The sequence below is a fragment of the Gadus macrocephalus genome, chromosome 9, assembly GCF_031168955.1.
Source record: "Gadus macrocephalus chromosome 9, ASM3116895v1".
NCBI lineage: Eukaryota > Metazoa > Chordata > Actinopteri > Gadiformes > Gadidae > Gadus > Gadus macrocephalus.
The window spans coordinates 5,903,426-5,924,779 of NC_082390.1; the positions used below are offsets into that span (position 1 = coordinate 5,903,426).

General features: G+C 47.9%; 1 protein-coding gene across 1 annotated transcript in view; it reads right to left on the minus strand.

Moving 5' to 3' along the window:
* LOC132464933 (PDZ domain-containing RING finger protein 4-like) overlaps nt 1-1,734 on the minus strand; it is a 28,898-nt gene extending 27,164 nt beyond the window's left edge. Inside the window, 1 exon segment of the mRNA XM_060061566.1 lies at nt 1,604-1,734. Coding sequence (XP_059917549.1) covers nt 1,604-1,734 — 131 coding nt within the window.
* Nucleotides 1,735-21,354: the final 19,620 nt, after the last annotated feature.

Sequence of the window (21,354 nt, forward strand, 5' to 3'; positions counted from 1 at the left end):
CTCGGATAGGGACCGTATTTCTTCGAACCTCCGGGCATGAAGAGCAGGACTCATGTAACATAGAGTAGGTAGGAATTCAAACTGGACCACTTATTCATTCAGACATCGAGGCACTGCGTTGTCCAGGCTGTCGGCGAGAGACATAAAACAGAAACACCAATGACAAATAAAAAACCAGGTCATCCAATCATCCCTTAGCTGTATACACTGTACTCTTCCTAAGCATATGCATCCCAGAGGCATAAACACATATTTCAAGGGAATAAAAAGATTGGGAAAATATATATATAGCCCTATATATATATCCGTATATAATATCTAATAAAGACAAACGTACATTATTTTATGAATATGTACACCGCTAACTCCAAGCAAAGAATAGCTTGGCATTTCTGTATTTCTGTATTTCATTTCTGTGGATACTCAAATTGTATTTATATATATTTAAAATGTTTATACAGTAATTCATCAAAACATCTTCGACCACTGCTTTCTTCCACCGCCCCTTTCTTCAAAGTGAAAGTTCAGGAAGGGGCTGGGTGGGGTGGGGTATGGGTGCCAGCATGGAGGCAGCTGATTGGCTGGTGGGGGCTGGTTGGCGTGGGGGGGGGGGGGGGGGGGGGGTCCCTGCCGATGTGTCGTGAAGGGTGCCATCTATCACCACGGAAACGGCCTGAGGGATCGCAACACCAATCAGACCAGCGCCAGATGTTGGAGCCAAGGCACTGCGCATGTTTAGTCATGCATGCGTGGGCATGCGCACACACAAAAACACAAACACACAAACACACACGCGCACGCACGCACGCACACACACACACACACAGTCATGCACACACAGGCACGCACCTACGATCCCTAGAATCATTATTTACCAAACTGCGCACCATATGTGCACACAATGACACACAAGCAAATAAGCATATGCCTTTGCTTTTTCATAAATACAATGGCCACATCTACAAAAACAGAGCCACTCATAATGCACAGGGATTATTATTTCCAATGCAGGAGAATGTTGCAAAAAAGAATGCTGTAATGAATTGCATTGCAGTCGTTTTGACCACCTTAATACCTTGTGTGAGTGTGTGTGTGGGGGGAGGAAAGGGAACAATGAGATAAATGTCAGCCCTCGTCAAACAGATATTTGAAACGGGGGGGGGGGGGGGGCTTCTGATACTTCTGGAGAGCCTGGGTGGGTATGGCTCATGAACAATTACAGCAACAACTTCTGCAATGGCCCTCGTTCTCCCTGGAGGGGCCAGGCATTATGCGTTCGACCTGTCAAGGGCCCGGTCTCCTCTGGAGTTTCCCTGAGTGTGCACGCGGCACTGAGCTCTTTGGTAGGTCTCCGTTATCACAGCGGGGGCCGACGTATGCAGCCCTCAAACACGTGCACTCATGACGAGTCGAGTCGAGAACGTGCGATGGAAAATATGCTTGAATCAATTTGTGTGTAATGCACTACGTGATAACCGCTGTCACACAAACACAGACAAGTGTACACAACACGCATCAATTCGCTGGTCTCCAAGGGCCAGCAATCGTACAAAAACAAAGATGGCAGTGTAGTCTCCGCCTCTCTGTGACGGCGGCACTGAACCTCAGCATGCCCTCTTGCTCACTGCTGCGGGTACGAGCGGTGGTCGACTCTCCCCTGCACTGCAGCCGTGCTGAGAAGGAGAAGGAGAAGGAGAAGAAGAAGAAGAAGAAATGGACCTCTTCATGCTCCATGTTCTCAGAATGAATGAGGGGTATGAAGGGCGATGCTATGGCTGCCTACACACCCCCACCCGAGACACACACACACACACACACACACACACACACACACACACACACACACACACACACACACACACACACACACACACACACACACACACACACACACACACACACACACACACACACACACACGCACCCCCCTCCTGGTCCGTAGGGATCCTTGGAGGCTGAGAGGGCTAAGGTTGATGTATCAGATGGGCTGTGATGGCTGTATTAGCCCAGGCCTTGATCTGAGAGCGACCACCAGGCACGCTATGCAGAGTCTTGTAATAATAATAATAAAAAATAAATAATAAAACGTGGCAGCGGGCTGGAAAGAATATGAAGCGTATGTTTTAGAAAACGACTAAGGACATGAATGATGAATGGGGTTGGACCTGCGTGGCGAATACGCAGATGTCGTTATGAATTCAGAATTCTGTGAATTCAGAAACTTTTCGTTAAGGAGCAGGGAGGGGCTGTATTCTGCCGGTAGGATGCAGATATTGAGGATCGTGACTTCAAGACCTTTTATTGTTGATCATCAAGACACACACACACACACACACACACACACACACACACACACACACACACACACACACACACACACACACACACACACACACACACACACACACACACACACACACACACACACACACGACAATCATGGCACTCTGTATTTTCTTGCCAAAAAAAAGACATGTTTCAGTTTCCCCCTCAGCCTGTTAAACAATGCATGGGGATGTAATGACGAGAGATAATGCGCTCAAGACAATTTTTTTTGTTTTCCTTGACTATTCATTTAATAGCAACAATAAAGCCCTCATCGCGCGAGATGAACAAAGCTTATCCCCCCCTCAGAGATAGATGGGGAAAAAAAAAGACAGGGCAGGAGAAATGATTGCTATTGTGTGGCGACAAAATACATTTCAATTACGACGATGTGAAATTGGATTTCCTCGGAGCATTAGGGGGACCGGGAATCTGCGAAAGGTATTCACGCTTCTGCGCTGTGTCTTTCTCCTCCTTTATGGCTCGTCTTGGATTCCACCGTTTAGTTGCAGCTGTTAGCAGCGCCGCGACCAGCCTTATGAGATCAATAAGTCACCGCGTACAGATAGGACGTCTGTGGTAAAAGCCGAGTGCACAACACAGGATTAATAAAGATGATTACAGGCTGTAGCCACCCTCCGGTGTTTTTCCCCGCCACCTGGTGACCTTCCCCGGGTGATTGGGTGCTCTTGGCATCCATTTTGTGTCCATTTTCTCACATAGATCTGCCAATCAATAACCGCCACGGTAGTGTATGAACTCTGTGAGTAAAATGGTGGGGGGTAGGGGGGGCAACACAGAATGCAAAAAAAAAAAATCTGTGTCTTTTCTGTCTTTCTTTATCCGGGCAGCCTGCACACACAGAAATTCAGCGATTCAGAACATGCGAGATGACCTATCGATGTCATTGTAAAACAAATAAGATACAAAATATCAATTATAATCACGTTTTCATTATTCATAAATATTCAAAAGGCCCTAATTCAATGTCAATCCAGAAGGTACAGTCCAGATACTCTCCTTTTTTTTTTGGTCTCTCTCACTAAATATTAAAATATTTTTTTGTGCATCTCATTTATTGTTTGTCACTGTGGTAAACACTCACCGTGGCAACCGTATTGTAATAAGCGCCCCACTCGGCTCAGGCCAGGATAAGTGAGCTTGTTATGGAGTCCCGTGGATGACGACGAACCCTCATTTCCATACCACACTCAGAGCGCTTTGATTTGAATAATTCACTCTCCCCAGTTCACAACTCCAGCCTTTGGAGACGGAATTGGAGGTTGAGGGCTCACAGCAGGGGGGGGGGGGGGGAAGCACTTGAGCACTGGGGATGGAAAACAGGACGGGTAAATGTGACACTCTGGGGAGATGTTGACATCTACACGGCAAATATGAGGACAAGATGACAGCCCCTTGAAAAGCGTTAGATGTGGGGTGTTTTTTTTAATTTGTGGACGGGAAAAATTATAATGGGGAATATTTTAGCCACCGCTGAATAAATTTGGAATACGTTTAAACATCGGCAAACAATGGCCTTTTGAGAATACATTCGACTGAGAAGTTCAGGCGGGGAGAGATGTTGTATGTGCTGTGTATGTGTATTGGAGTGTGTGGCATCTGTGTGCACGCACGCACACACACACAGCATCTTCTCACGTTGCGTCGTTGTCATTGAAAAATTCATAACATGTCTCCTCCATGGCAGCTCGCTGCGATAACACGCTTTATGTATCCAAATATATTAAATATGATATCATTTTTTTCAGGTGTCAGTCACTGTCGCTTGCCAGCTATTATTACACGAGCGAGGTGGAAATGAACAGCAAAGCTTCCTGGAAGGATACCCACGAGAACCAGATCCATGCCTGACCAAGGGCACAGATGCATTGACATTTTCAATGTGTGTATAACCAATTTCAGCCAAATGACGTCAATATTCATTTGTAAGGCTACCGGCTTGTCAATTTGTATCAATGGACTTAGCATATCGTGTGTGGGCCAGTGAATACTTTTGGCAGCCCTGCCAATAGCACACAACTAAAGATTGAGCATCCTTCTCTCATGTATTGACTAGGAATAGCAGTCGCAAAGGTTAGCAGGAGAAATTCAAGGCATTCGCTCAGAGACTTAGTGGACACCCGTTGCACTTTCACTCAGAATCACAGCGAGTGCGCAAACATTATCCACCTCTGGAGTACAATCCAGTGAACCAATGTTCTTATCAGCAAATACACAGGTAGTCACGCTGGCATTATGTTAACTAGGGCTCGGAGCTGTCAGATCCATTGCTAATAGCAATTAAAAGTTAAACACTGTACCCCACACAAGTTATTGCAACATGGAGTTTTAATTGTTTTATAAAAGCAAGTTATCAGCCCAGTGAGGCCACTCTTGTGTGCTGGGAATGCTAATCGGCTAAACATCGCCTCCGGTCATTTTTAATCCCGGCGATACGCCCCGCTTCGATTTGTGTAACGGAGAGATAACAACAGAGTGCATGCTCCCTTTCTCTTTCCATACACACTTTTATGTGGACATTAAATAATACGACATCCTTGGGCTAATTACCCGGGCCCCTCTATGATTCACCCATTACAACTTTTTTTATGACTACTCAAACGTTGTAAAAAAGTGAATCTTACGCAAGGAAAATAAAATATGTAAAAAGTGATTTGCTGTGATCTGCGGCGCGAATCTCACTGGATGGATCTTTTATTAATTTCCTGACATAGGAAGGCCCTGGATTAAAATTAATTCTCAGAATAAATGAACAAAACGTCTATCGTTTTCAAGCAAGCAGCAAACCCCCTCCCCCTCACTCCAAAAAAAACAATCCCCTACACTTTGACACAACGATGTCAGCCAATGTACCGAAACACATTCACGTCATGTACACAAACACAAGCACACACAGACACACATCACATGTACACCCGACGCATGCACATAACCCACGGGAATCCATCAGAGCATCTCAAATAGCCCGGACATGTCAGCCCCCACTGTCCGGTTGAGTAAAAGTAGTAACAACAAATCAAAGTTAGGATCCTTTGTGACGCCCACGCCCCCCCCCCTGCCGAGGCTGCATTGATAAAGGGCAGGGGCGGCATAAATTCCCCCGCTAAATGGGCCCCTGTCATGTCGAAGGTGAGGGATCACATCACGTCTCTGAGCAGAAGCAGATGCCTGTGAAGGTCTAATGACGGTGACCGTGTCATCTATACGTGTGCAGTATTTGTGTGTGTGTGTGTGTGTGTGTGTGTGTGTGTGTGTGTGTGTGTGTGTGTGTGTGTGTGTGTGTGTGTGTGTGTGTGTGTGTGTGTGTGTGTGTGTGTGTGTGTGCCGTTGCCTGTACCAGAGCAGGGAAGCGGGAGAAAGAGAGAGGGAGAAAGAGAGATAGATAGTTGGAGTGAGATTGAGACCGAAAGAGACAGAGCCAGACAGAGATAGATAGTGAATGTGTCTGCAAATCTGAATGTTTGCATGCAAGTGCATGGCTCTCCCTGTGTGTGTATGTATGTATGTGCACGCACAAATGAAACGTTGAGACAGCCGAACCCACGCATACTCCCACACACATCCAGCCAGACCGGGACCTGCCTGCCTGCCTGCCTGCCTGGGCGGAGAACAAAAGGCCAACACTGGCGTCAAACTCAGAGATCTGGATTAGTTCTTATGCAGATCACAGGAGAACAAAGAGACTCAGCAAGCCAGATACAGCACGCCAGAGTATATATATTTATAAATATATATATATACACTGTATGTTTATATGATCCAGAGAGAGAGAGAGAGAGAGAGAGAGAGAGAGAGAGAGAGAGAGAGAGAGAGAGAGAGAGAGAGAGAGAGAGCAAGAGAGAGCAAGAGAGAGCGAGCGTGAGTGAGAGAGATAGAGAGAACAAGAGGGACAGAAAAATAGAGCCAGAAACAGAGAGAGAGAGACAGAGAGACGGAGAGACAGAGAGAGAGAGAAGCAAGCAAAGAGATAAGCAAAAATACCCATTTATCATATAGGAGCATTGTAAAGGCATGGAGGAGACATAAAGCAGATTGTTGATCGAATGCATGTGTAGGCCTACATTCTGCTGAATGAATTCACTGTAGCTTGAGCCCAAGCGCACCACTGAAGGAAGCATCAACAGAGTTGCCTGCACAGAAATACACACACACACACACACACACACACACACACACACTAAAGCACATGAACACAATCAAGCCTCTTAGCGATGCAAGATGTGCTGAGGAACCGTAGGAACCTCCAAAGCCCGACATCACCTCTTGTGGGCCGGCCCATTTGTTGGTCCTAATTTATGTAATGCACAGTGACAATAGAATAGGGTCCAGAGGAGTTAATATGCCATCCATCATGGCCACAAACCACCGGCCTGGATCGCACGGTTAGCGAGCACAGCTCATGCTGTGTTCGTTTGGCTGACCTCGCACGAGTTCAATGTACGAGATACACACGCATGCCATTGGAATGGGGGGGGGGGGGGGGGGTTCAAATGAAAATTACAAATAACTGCCGCTACTTTCCTCGGGTTGTCAGCGTATTTTGGTTCCGTCCAATTTTAAATACGATTCGAAACTGAGGCATTTTCCGTAACTAAATGAAAGCCAAACTGGAGAATAATTGATTGCTTTGGTCCCACCTTATGCCAATCACCTAACCATTCTCTGCAAAGGAGATCCCACTGCACATCGCTGATGGTGTTGATCTTTTTAACATAATAATAAATAATCCAAATAATACATTGTTTTGTCCACAAGTCATGGATCGGCCGGCAGCTTCTTAGCAGGCGTCTCCGGCGCCGACTTGGCCTTCAAGAAACAAGATCATCTGTGGCTGATACACATTTGTAAACGGACATAAGGAGCTTCACGGGAACATACGGTTTGACCTTGCTGCGAATACATTTGCATCCATTACAGTCGGCCCCCGCTGTGCGACGAGGGGCCAAAGGATCTATTTGTTTCCCCCCTCAAGTTGAAGCAAGTAACAGAATCTTTTTTGAGGATGAGCAAATTCATTAACGGCTTTTGCCAGCGAGGGAGACGGGATTAACAATCCTTTTATGCCAGAATGTAATTGAAAGTACGGCCCGTCTCATTTTTCACAAGAGAATGTGATTAAATATTCTTCCAGCAGCGTGGTGGTTAGCCAGAATTAAACCGTAATTTGATTTTCAAACCGCCGGTGTTACAGTCAAGCGGCAAACACACAATGTCAAGTGACATCATTCTGAGACATGTGTGGGGAGTTGCCACTTCTGGAAATACAAAAAAAGAGGAAATATTATCAATTGGTTTAGCGAGGAATGCCCTCAATTTAATTTTGATTCTGAATTAATGCATGGTGCCAATATCAAAGTCTACTTTGCATATATTTGGACTGCAAATGAGAATTAAGTGGAGAAGACCGCAGTAGGACAACATACTTAAATGGAAGAATCCTCAACAAAGCTGAATGAATAACTTTAAACAAATGGCCTTGTGTACAAAGTCACAGTGGGATAGTCTGAGCTGGATTAGTAAAACACTAAATTTATTAACTGGCCAATTCCTTCTTGGCTTGCAATAGCTCCTGCAAAAGCACATCAAAACACTTTGCAAACTTCATTTAAAAAACGGCCACTTTTCCCTTTTCCCACTGAGAATAGACCGGACATGCGCAGGCCGTGGTAAAAAAAAAAAAAAAAAGCTGGACCTTTGTCTACATGCTGGTCATTCCGACAGGTTTGCAAGGACGATGCTGCACTGTTAGTATGCTGTACCACACATTTAATGGGATGAGACTGAGGTGAAGCTAATTCTATTTCACTTAGAGCGGTGACCAATAGCACGCGAGCGATCGGGTCGACCGCGTGTCATTAGCGTGCGTTTGATTGCATTAAACCCTGATTTGCTAAAGGAATTGGCACCATGTAACAACCGGTCGACCCTACTGAACTGGAGCCCTCCAAGTAGGTGTTCCCTAACACAGCCCCGGCCTCCTTCTGTACTCGCAACACGACCGCAACAGCAGATATTGTCTACGTGTCCCCAATGATTGCAGTCAATATTGTGCCCGGTGTCTATTACAAGCTACATTAGCATTTTAGCAAATTAGCATAGACATACGGAAATACATCTGACATTCCAGATCCCCCGGGCGGACAGACGCACACGCACACACACACACACACACACACACACACACACACACACACACACACACACACACACACTTGCAGAATAACCATGGGGTTCAACCGCACTTAGGAAAGACTTTTCACTTTTAAACACTTTAAAGGAACAATTGCAAATCAAGTGAAAACGTGTGCACAGGAACCACCACCAGTGGGGGCGACTTAATTAGCTTGCGATTAACTTTGGAGACAAATCCATAGTAGAGCTAAGCCGAGGCAGAATGTCAAGTCGGTTAATTACCAAGTTTAAAGGTTGCTCCAGCAGGAACCGGCGGCCGCCAGTCGCCTTCTCACTAACTGCCCCTGACCGGGAAAACACTACCTTCGAATTGACTTCAACTAACAGCACCGTAGAAAGGAGGCCAACCTTGACTTTTATATTGCCATGTTCTTTTGGGCGCCTGTCGTTCTCTCTGCGCGACAGCGTTTTGGTGAAGGAGTAAAGGAGGGAGTGTTGGTAGTAATCTAATAAAAGGCCTTAGTCCGCCCTCCTCTGTGTATTGCAGAAATTAATCCTAGCTATTGAACCGGGCAATGACAACGGTAATATTAAACGTCCGACCGGAGATGTTGATTAATTGCGGATCGGTAGACACGAGATGCTATCTCCTGCGCTTTACGACGCCTGACAGCTAATTTCTCACTGGATATTAGTTGGGCGGGAATACATTTAGAACAATAGCCACAGAAGTGTTAGGACAGGCTTCGGTCGAGATGATGACAGAGGGCCTCTCTACTGAGCACAATAGCTCAACGCTAAGGGATCAATACTGTACATTCAAATGGTGAATGGCTTAAATGGTTCGAATCCCAAAACAAATTGCTTCCCCGCAATCAATGTTTGAAAGCTAAAAACATTAGCAAATTAGAAAAAAAGCTAATAATAATGTCAATAAAGGATAAACATAATTAGCTTTTGGCACACAGGAAAATGAGGCATGGAAGGATGATGAAATGCAAATTGCACACAGTTCTGTATCAGCTCAACAGCAGCACCCCATTTAGCGTTTCGGCAAGGGATATGTCTCTGTATCAGAGGGAACGCAGGGCAAGCCTTCCCAAAGGGCTGCTGGCTTAAAGGCTGATAAAAAAATGTGGGTCATCGAAGCAGCCCCAGTCATGAGTGTCCATCCACCGTGAGGGCCTAACGTGTGATTTCCAAAAGATCGTCATCACACAAAAGAACCACCCTCGAGGCACTCACCCAGAAAAAAATGAAAAATTCTTATAATTGATTTTGAATCTATCACACAATCAGGGGGCCTTCACAATTGGGAGGAGGGCCGGTGGTTTGGTTATCACAGGAGCCCAAGGCCTGGGGTCCGGGCCCTCTATTCCTTCCACGGCTGGCCAGGGAGCATTGTGACCGGCAGCCATTGACAGTCTTCTCCCCAGATAAGAGTCCAGCCCCCCAGATAAGACGCTCCCGCCTTCCTGTGACCCCTCCCAACACACACACACACACACACACACACACACACACACACACACACACACACACACACACACACACACACACACACACACACACACACACACACGCACACACACCTCTTTGTCCCTGCCATCCAGCCCTGGCACAGATCCAGCGATAAGGACGGTTGCTTTACTGTGTATCGCGTCCATAGAAATAGAGGAAAAATAGAAAGAGGAGAAACACAAAACAGGAGGGTTGAAAAGAAACGAGCCAATAGAGGGCAGGGCGGGGGAGACGGAGACGGGGGGGGGGGGGGGGGGGGGAAACCACTTGTGTCTGTATTTATTGGTTCATGAATCAATATGGCTTTTCTTACACAAAAAGGCCGCCTGTCATAGGGAGCCGGTATCTATCACTTCCATCTGGGCCAGGGCACACTGGCAAGGTCGCCGCTGATAGCCCCCCCACCGGTTGGTGGAGGATGCACGTGGGGGGGGGGGGGGGGGGGGGGCGCTGCCGGGAGGTGTTGGGACGTTGGATGGAGTGGGATGACAGCCAGGCGATATGAGAAATATAACTCATCCTCCTAGCCGGCCCGGAGAGATGGCCCTGATTATCCAGGGTGATTTAGCGTATCTTTATTCCAGGGGCTCATAAACACTTAGCCGGAGGACCCTGTGCATACGGTTCCTGTCTCGGGGTACTTTGGCGGTTTTTTTTTATTCCACAACCGGTCGCCGCGTTTGGCACAAAGGCTTTGCTGACCGGCAGATCGGTTGTGTGGTGCGGTAACGTGGAGAACATGGTTTAGTAGCCACGAGCTAACAACGTGGTCTAAAAACAACACAAAGATAGTTTAAACGCAACCCTGCTGTTTATTTTTTGCTTTGTTTCTTTGTTCAGGGATAAGGATAACTATCCATCTATATATATTTATCCATATGCATTTATTTATATATTTTTATTTTGTACATATATCTTATGTCCAACTGTGTGGATGTCATGAACCTAACTTCCAGCTTTTTTCCATTCCATTTCTTTGCCATTTTATGCTGTGCTACACTATTTTTATGCCGGTATTTAAAGTCGGTGTCAGGCCTTTTTTGGAACGCTTCGAACTACTTCTACATTTTTAGCTCCTTCTGAAACAAACATTGGGTAAGCGAGTGATATCTGCGATCGTTCTAGCGACCTGCTGACGCGGTACCATACCTACATTACTGTATCAATAAATTTGAAACTTCACTTCACACCAGAGCAGGACTCCCATCCCCTAGCTGCCGCCAAATTACAATCACCGACATCTGCAGAGTTGCTTTACATATACAACCTTCTGCTAATGTATTTTTCATTTCTTATTTTATTGCCGCAAAGTAATCTATCGAAACACAATCTCACTGCCTCGCTTCGCCCAACATCCTCCTCTCAGGGTCAACCTTGTTCATCACAGCGCTATCTCCTGTTTCAGAGGAAACATTTTCAGCCCAGCGCGGGCAGCACTGGACTCAGTGTGGTAAAGGAGGAGCTCTTCTTCATCCAGAAAGGAGACAGTATCTTTAGCACTTCCACCCTTCCACCCCAGCGGTGTGTGAGAGACACCAGACAGGACACTCCAAAGGGCCAGTGGGGTACACTGCTAGACTTTGGTTTCCTGAGCTTGTAATTAACTGTCATGGCAGATCTATAGGAGAGTGCCTATGTCCGCGGGTGTGTGGGTTCAGTTAATTAAGAAAGCCTTAAGGTGGCTATGATGAAACAAAGACGACATCGGCACTCACAAGGCTGTCCCGGGGAAGGTAACATCTGACTGACTTTCAATAAACCTCTCTCTCTCTCTCTCTCTCTCTCTCTCTCTCTCTCTCTCTCTCTCTCTCTCTCTCTCTCTCTCTCTCTCTCTCTCCCCCTCCCCCTCCCTCTCCCTCTCCCTCTCCCTCTCTCCCTCCCATTCCAACTGGACAGGAGAAGAACGAGGGAGAGAGTGAGCGGGATTAAACTTTAAATTATTATTCTGTATTCTATCTGCAGCCCGGCGGTTTCGCATGCAACCCTGCATGCACAGCGAGCCACAACCCTGTTTGTATTTCGGGTTGCAAACAATCATTATTAGCAAAGTTACATGGCGCAAAAGGAACATTTCACAGCCTGTCTTGTGTTAACAGCCATTTTTGGTGTGATCTATGAACCAGATCTATGAACCAGTTCCCTCCCAGCTAACACTGGGAGTGGAGGGGGCAGAGAGAGAGAGAGAGAGAGAGAGAGAGAGAGAGAGAGAGAGAGAGAGAGAGAGATGTTGTGTCCTCGGCCTTGCCTTGGCAGCAGCGGAGTGATACCATGTTATCCGGTGATTGTACTCTGTGATTATAAGTCGGCTTGAAACCACTTAATTACGAATCAGCCGTTGATGAGTTGCAACAGCTAATGTGTTTTCACGGTGCTTGATTGCTGGGTCGTCTCACAGGAGATCAGGGAGGAGGGACATCCATGGAAACATATTTCCAGATTTGTTTTATTTGTACATTCTCCTTCCCCTTTTATTTTCAATACTCTTTTCTTTGACAGTTTCAAAGTTACATTTTTTTGTTGTTACCTGTCTCTCATTTCCCCTCACTCTCTGACAGCTTTGCCCTGCTTTCGCTGCTCTCGGCTTTACTGTGAATGTACCTTTTTTCCCTGCTGCAGTGTGGTCCACTGTTAGAGAGAAAAACAGACAGGGCCCAGAGATAGCCAGACAGAGAGAGATCATTTAATAGGAGACAGAGACAGAGAGAGAGAGATCATTTAATAGGAGACAGAGACAGAGAGAGAGAGAGAGAGAGAGAGAGAGAGAGAGAGAGAGAGAGAGAGAGAGCGAGAGCGAGTGCGAGAGAGAGAGAGAGAGAGAGAGAGAGAGAGAGAGAGAGAGAGAGAGAGAGAGAGCGGAGAGAGAGACAGGGACAGGGAGAGAGAGGTGGGTTAGCTATTTGTTACAAAAGACCCCGGGATTCTCCTCCAGTCCATCTAATTGCCAGAGATGCGGTAGGTGGGGGGGCTATGGTGGGGGTTAGTGGCAGCAGCACGAACAACCCCAAACCAGAGGACACGTCCAGCCAATCACCGCCATCATCAGACAAGAGGGGAGACAATCAGAGAGAGACGCGCCACAGGTAAACACGAGGGGGATCGGGAGGGGGCTGGATAGGGAGTGGAGGAAAACAGCGCAGAAGAAGAGTCACTTAAGCGGGGGAATTCAGAAAGAAGATTTGTTGAACAAAAGAGGACCATGATTGTCCCTTTTAAGGAGAGTCAGAGAGTAGTAGCTATTTCTGTGGTCATTATTCGCAGGGTAAATATTATAGTGGATAAGAACATATTATCAGCACTTACGGCATCCCTATATATTTGAAATAAAGAGAAGGTAATCATAAAGATCGCCCACTACTGTCAAGACACCTCAATGTATTTGTATTTATTTACTGTTGCAACGATAGTTTATGCACCCACGTTCATATATCCAACCCAGCGGTTACTAGAGTGAAAACATGTTCAATGTCGCCTGCGGTACCAATAGACTCGCCGATGAGTATTCCAAGTTTAGAGAGCAGGGAATAATAAACCCAATGGGCTACCAGACGTCTTTTCATCACGGTCCAAATAAGCGTATCTAAGGTGATCCCTTCCAACGTCCAATCATAGAATATTACGTCGAACGAAAGAGAATAAGCAAAAACTGCCAGTTGACGCGATGTGTCGGTGTGATTCCTCCAGCAGCCGCGGCCTCGAGCCGCGAGCAATCAATGGCATATCTTCTCCTAACCTTCTCATCATCCGCCCACGCCACCCACCCTGCACGCTCGCTCGCGCCGACCTCTGCCTCGGAAAGGCCTCCCTCGAAGCAGCCCCCACGGCGGCCAACAGCGGTCCAATTCTAATCCAATGATCTCCCCCACCGCCACCACCGACTCGCTCCCCCACCACCACCACCACCACCACCACCACCCCTCACAGCCTGGCCACCCACTCAGGAGAATGAGGGTCTGAAATGAAATGAAGCTCGAGCAGATGGGACGAGGGGTTTGGCGCGTCGTTAACTCACGTTGTAATTAATTATTCCAGGTTACCGGTATTGTTTAGTAATATCCTTTTGGATCTGATAAACTATTATTCCTGTTAGTAAACGTTGCGAGTCCTCTGAGCTAAGAACATGTCTGTGGACATGTTATGAATTCGGATAACATATTGAAGCGATTTCCAACCCTATGGTTGGGAAATTGGCCGTATGATGTTTCTTTATGATGTCAGCCACTTGATGGACGGCCATTTCCCACTTGATGGAAGGCAATTTGAAAGTAGCTTTTATGGTTTCATTGTTCCCTGGAATGGGTGCAGAGCGCCATACACAGACACACTGTTTAAGCCTTAACATTGAACACTTGAGCACTATTACACATGTGTGAGAGGGTTTAAAAAAGTACATTAAAGAAGTAATTTCCCCAAAACGTCAAACATTTCCTCTCGTTTGAAGCAAAACTTTGGGGATTGCTTCAGAGCGGAGGAAAGGAAATGAGACCCTGTCACCTTAACATCGCAGAGGACGAAAGGCTTGTTATTCTCTAATAACTTTGAGTGACAGTCTGGGGTTTTGACACACCTATTTCAAGACGGCCTTCTATCCATAAACATAAAGGACAAAGCAATGGCACTTTGGTGGCAGGCACAAGTTATTTCTCCAAGGACTTCAAAGTACTAGAACCATCCCGTCAAGAAAACACGCAGCGCTTCTCTCTGTAATGACGGCGGTCAGCGAGGATGAAAAGAGGGAAGGAACGATGGAAGGATGAAAGAATGCAAGAATGAAAGAATGGAAGGAAGGTGAGGGGAGGTGGGATAGCCTACTGCACGGCATCAGTGTGACGAGCGTCCCTGCACGGGTGACGGTGAAGGTGAAGCCCCGGACACCAGCCATCAGAGCTAATTGAGCGCTGGTTGGGTGAAGGTGAAGCCTGATGTGTCCGCTTCAGAAATAACAACCTGCAGCGAGGTGTGCGGGTAATGAGAACGACACGGACCCCTTCTCTGAGTCTGGCCGACGATTTGACGCGTTTCGGATCCCGCGGCAATCAGAAGAAAAAGTAAAAAGCCGTCGGCGTGATACGTAATCACTCCACTCCGCCTGATTTCAGAGGACATGGTGAAGAAGAAATGGCTTCCTGCCGGGGCACTAAGGGCAAACAAAGACTTTGAAGTTATGGCGCCCTCCAATCCAGAGATGGACGAGTCACTGAGGGGCTATTCTCCCCAGCGGTGGTGTCGTAATGATCTGCGGCCGACAGAATGTCATAGTTCTTGTGGAACATAGAGCCCGGTGTCACCGGCCAGGCCCCCCCGGACCCCATCGGTCGGAGCACACACACACACACACACACACACACACACACACACACACACACACAGACACACACACACACACACACACACACAACACACACACACAGACACACACACACACACACACACACACACACAACACACACCAAAACCACCATATGTGAGCACCACCATTTTCGGGAGCAATAATGGTATAACCTGCACACGGAAAGAAAACAAACAAGCAAACCTACCCTTGCTTGTTATTTTGTTTTTCTCCCACATTTTCCAGTTTCCCGATGGCAGATTGTGCACGGCTGGGGATTTCACGGAGATAGTATCAACAACAATACTGGAACTCATCAAGTCCCAAAGAGGATTAATTAAGTTTATCTTTTAATCCTCTAATGGAGTTGCACGGGTGCCACTAAATACGCCGTTAAAAAACAGCCCTGGCTCCGGTGCTGTCAATAAAAATCAGGAGCTGGCGACCTGCCAAGAAATATACAGCCAAATGAGCTCCCCGTGTCACATGTGCTCTATCTCTCTTTGTGTGCACTTTCCAATATGAACACCCTTGCCCTTCTCCGGCTCTATAAATGAGCAGCCAGACACCACTGTCAGGATAACTAGCAGCCGAGCAAGCCACTATTAGGCACAAAATTACCACCATTCCCCATTAGGTAGGTGGGGGAGAGAGGGGGGGGATATATATATATATATATGAGAGAGAGAGAGAGAGAGAGAGGAGAGAGAGAGAGAGAGAGAGAGAGGGGGGGGGGGGGGGATATGAGAGAGAGAGAGAGAGAGAGAGAGAGAGAGAGAGGGGGGGGGGGATATGAGAGAGAGAGAGAGAGAGAGAGAGAGAGAGGGGGGATATGAGAGAGAGAGAGAGAGAGAGAGAGAGAGAGAGAGAGAGAGAGAGAGAGAGAGAGAGAGAGAGAGAGAGAGAGAGGAGCGAGAGAGAGAGAGAGAGAGAGAGAGAGCAGAGAAAAAGAGATTGGCCTCAGCCTTGGACAGATATCACCTGAAATACAAACATGAGTTTGAACAGCAACCTTCGACCACATCATCCCTATTAAAACAGCCTCCCTCTCCTCTCCCCATGATATCCTGATATCATCACATGATCCAGCGGCTCAGCCCATGTTGGTCATTAAAAACATATCCGTCACAATTAGAGGCGGGCATTAAGAGCGTCCCGGGCGAGTCGTATTCACCAGCTACTTCTCTATTCAGACTTACGAGGAGAGATCCTGGCAACAAGCACTAATGATCCACTCCGTCTACAGATGGTCAATGGGCATGCGCCATCGCCGCTGGTCCAATTAAAAAGATTAACAACGACTCTGTACGCATTATTTCCCATTATTTTTCGAAAATCTTAAAGCAATAGCATGGTGATGGAAAAAAAGAGAGGAAGGTTTGGAATTGAATACTTCCTTTAAACAGGTAAATGGTCTTCCCTATTAACAGGAAAATGGTCTTGTTTTCACACATAGAAGCTGGATAGAGGAAGGTTGGTGCAGCGCGTTCCAGACAGTCCTGAGCGTCTCCCCACAGAAGGGTCACCTGCTTTGATTGATTAAAAAAAGCGGGAAACCACAACCTTCCGTAATTGACTCTGAGACGCCAGAAAGCTCCGCCTCGCTCCTCCGTCAACGCGGCCGAGTGTAAACACAACGTCAGAACGACTTTACTGGCACATTAAGGTCAACCACCTCGACAACCACCTCATGTCCATCCCGTTCCACCTATACCCAGCCCTGGCAGCCCCCCTTCTGGGTATGAGGAGCTGGGGTGTGCTGGCGATGGAGGGAGGGTGGGTGTGGACGGTGGTGGTGGTGGTGGTGGTGGTGTGGGTGGGCTGATGTCTTCATGTCGGCAGAGGCTCCAGTCTATCCGTCAGCCCTCGGCGCCCGCTGAGAGCTGCTGACGTGCACCTCTGGGTCTGATGGATGCGGCCCGTCCTCCGAGTCCTGGCCCACACCCAGCCTTTATCTGCTGAGGCAGCCCCTATCCTCCTGGATCCCGCCATAATCAGCCAGAACCCTTTTTTTGATTCCCCACCTCCTCCCCCTCCTCCCCATCCACCCCACTCTCCCAACACCCATTCATCCTTCTCAGGTGCGGCGCTATGAAATGGTTTTGCGTTACATATGGGTTATAGATCGGCCCGTTCTGAGGAGCCGTGGGGAGAAACGACAGCCGTGACAGAGTGGGGGAGGTCTTTTCGTGGGTTTTCATTTATTTTTTCCTCTACATATAAACAATGGATTTTGATGGATTTGATTGCTTATTTAACCTTGGTCTTGACCGGGGCCAGGGAGGGCAGAGAGAGGGAGAAAAAGAAAGAGAGGGAGAGAGAGAGGGAGAGAGAGAGGGAGAGAGGGAGAGAGGGAGAGGGAGAGAGAGAGAGAGAGAGAGAGAGAACGAGAGACAGAACTAGAGAACGAGAGAGAGAGAGAAAAAATGGTTCTTATTGCTGCTGTTGATGATCAAAAACCCGCGGGGATAAGAGCGGGGAGAACGTACGAGGCTTTGTGGGCAGAGGGCCCTTGAGGTATGACTGCATTTCAGAACCACTCGAGATGGGAGCAGAATATCTTTCTTTCCCCCCTCCCTCTTATCAGAAACATGCACATGGAGCTCAACACATTCCATATTTACCATTGGTATCATAGGTGTGGACGCAGTGTGCGCACTAGCCTCCCCGTTGTGTTTTTGATTACTTCAGCTCCATTTGCCTGGCGATAATGTTGTGTGTGTGTGTGTGTGTGTGTGTGTGTGTGTGTGTGTGTGTGTGTGTGTGTGTGTGTGTGTGTGTGTGTGTGTGTGTGTGTGTGTGGTCTCACTTCTGGGAAAGGCAAGCTGTTAGGCGGGAATTGAAGCCTGGCCAATCGCGGCTGGGGAGGGGGAGGGGGGGGGGGGTGGGGGGAAGAAGATGTTGGTTACCGCGGGGTAAGTGACTAGCGAACCTTATCTCCTCGCCAGTCCTTTGGCCCCGGCTCCGCCCCTCCTGGCCCTCCGGTGACGACGCTATCAAACGGGTGCAGCAGGATCAACCACCGTGCCTGGAGGCAGGCCTGACTCCCACCGCTGGGATTTAAATCAAGGAGCCACGGAAAAACCAAGAGGGACGTCTCCTCCTCCGCGGTAAATACCGTCACAGTTGGAGGGAGGGTTGAGAGATCCCAATGTTCTCCTTGTGCTTAATAGACATGCTCCTTTGGGTTCGAGCGCCGCCTGGGGTCGTTTGGACTATTTAGTATTGAGCTTAAAATACTATCCATAACTTTGGATGCAGAGCTCTTTTCCCGATACACAGAGTATATTCTGCACACACACACAAACACACATACCCACACACACATGCAGAGTGTCTGTGTAACTGGATACAAGACAATATGCAGGTCTCATGGTCATGTCTTGAATTGGTATAAGAGTGAATACAATATTTTTCTACTTGACTTTAATACTTTAGCCCTCAATAGCTCTTGAATTGTTAATGACTTCTACTCAGTTCCAGTTCATGGCCCTCGCTGGCTACGTGTTATCCGTCTCTATCTCTGCATGGCCTAATAAAACCTTAAGTGAGCAAAAATGTCTTTCATAAAATGTGTCGGTTCAACAGCTTTATCATCCCGCTATAGCAAATGTCAAACGTTAAAGTTTCATTGGTATGCCCATCAGGAACGTCGTAAAACGGCCAGTAAAACATTACTTACTCCATCAGGTCGTTTAGTAATTGGCAACATGGATCCTCTAGACAAATGTGTGTTGATTTCCCAAAACAGAACGCACAAAAACTTTTATAAACCTGAACTAATGAGAAGCGATATGCAGAAAGGTTGTTTGGTGTCCTCAGCCGTTAATCTAAATAGATCCAGGTGACCCGCGTTCACCGTCGCTGCAGTTGGTTTCTCGTTTTACGGCGTGACGATTAAAATGAAAAGCAACAGATTTCGTGCATATATTACTCAACTCAATCTGTGATGGAACGAGCGAGCAAAGAAAACGTAAAAACTTTTTCTTAAGGGGTAATCGCATCCTCTCTCTCTCTCTCTCCGTCTCTGTCTCTCCTTCTCCCTCTCTCTCTCTCTCTCTCTTCCTCTTTCCCTCTCCCTTCCTCTCCTCCCTCCCTCCCTCCCTCCCTCCCTCGCCCTCTCTCCCCCACTCTCCCTCCCTCCCCCCCCTCCCTCTCTCCTGTATTACTGGAAGCCCCTGCCCATTGTCTTTGCAGCCATTTAGGAGGCTGTTAACCTGTGGGGCCAATCCCACTAAAACAAGCTTCTCCGTATAAAAGATAAATAAAGAAAGAAAAAAATCGTCCGGCTTCTGCCGCCGGGACAATAGGTCATAAGTGGCATCAATAAATAATTACATTTAAATGTGTCTTAATGAGCAGAGTTTGCTGACTGGGGTCTATGTTTACGGCCTCAGATGAAACTGCATTGCGCAGTACATCCATAATACAGCACGTCATAAAAGAGGGGTCCAGCTAATGGGTCTTAGTGCACCCACTGTCACGATAACAGCATCCTCATTACACACAGGGCGATATGGCAGGACCAGATATGCAAATATTGCGCTGATTCCATTCCAAATGTTTGCTATCTCAGCACCGGAGCAAAGCGTTTATGGTGATCCTCATTACGGAGCATCGTGCCGCTTTATATCCTTGTAAACATGAAATAGTGGAACGGGTTTGACAAGCCGCTGTGTGCGAGCGATACGTGTGCAGGCTGCCGTTAGGTGAGCACTAGGTTCCGTGCGTCTTTCTACCCCTCCATCCGTCTGTCTGTCTATCCGTCCACATCCATCCACCCTCAACCTTCCTTCCATCCTATCAATTCATCCATCCATCCACCCTTCCTTCCTTCAATCTCTCCACCGAACCATCCATGCATCCATCCATCCCTTCATCCAGGCATCCATCCATCAGCCAATCCATCCTTCCATCTATTTCCCCATCCATCCGCCCATGCTTCCATCCATCCATCCATCCATCTAAACACACACACATCCTTCCATCCATACAGCTATCTGTATCCCCATCCACGTACCAGATGCCCTTTGATCTTAAAGCAGCGAGGTCTAATTGGCGTGGAAGTTGAGGGCGGTTTCCTCGAGGTCGTCGGTAAAGTTTAACCCTTGACGGGGCTCCCCGAAGAAGCGAAAAAACAACACGCCTCACCCCGTGAAACACCCCGTGAGACGCGCGGATCCAGAGGTGTCCCGGACAAAGAGCAGAGCAGCAGCGACAACAACGGCGACGACGACAGCGACGACAGGAACAACAGACTGTTTAATCTATGGAGGATGGAGCCAGGTGAGACGCCGCCTCAGATACACTAGCTTTCCCTCTACATGGCACCCTGCTACATTATTAATCAAGGTGCACGCGCACAGAAGGTTCAGGAGCCTGTGTGTGTGTGTGCGTGTGTGAGCAAGTGTGTGTGTTTGGGTGTGTTTGGGGGGGAACACAGGGGGAAGGAGCGGGGGGAGGGGGGGGGGGATGTGTGGCTTTGTGCTCATGACAGCCGAGGGGTTGAAACACGAGACAGGTGCACGGGGCGATCCCAGGCACCGCAGGGGGCCGCGCGCGTCGAAGCGTTTGCCGAGAAGGCGAGGATGTGTGCCTGTGTGTGCGGGGATGTGGGTGGGGTAGGGGGATGGGGGGCGGTGGGGGGGGGGGGGCGCGCACGCTCTGACAGGCGACAGCGTGTTACACGAAACAAACAAATCAATGGAGGCTTGAAGGCGCCACGCAGGGATGGGTGGTGTGAAGATTTGGAGAAGACGAGGGGGCAACGGTTTTAGGGGTGCAGGGGGCTCACATGCACACAGCAACACCTCTAAACACACACACACACACACACACACACACACACACACAAGCACACACACACCTATCAACACACACACACACACGCACCTACAGACACACTCTCTCGTGGCAGTATGGAGGCGCTGACTTCCTGTGGTGTTCACTGGGATATCCTGACCCCCAACCCAGTACTCCTATCCCACACATACTCCGGGGCCCAAGGTCAGGTGACCTTGGGCCCCCCC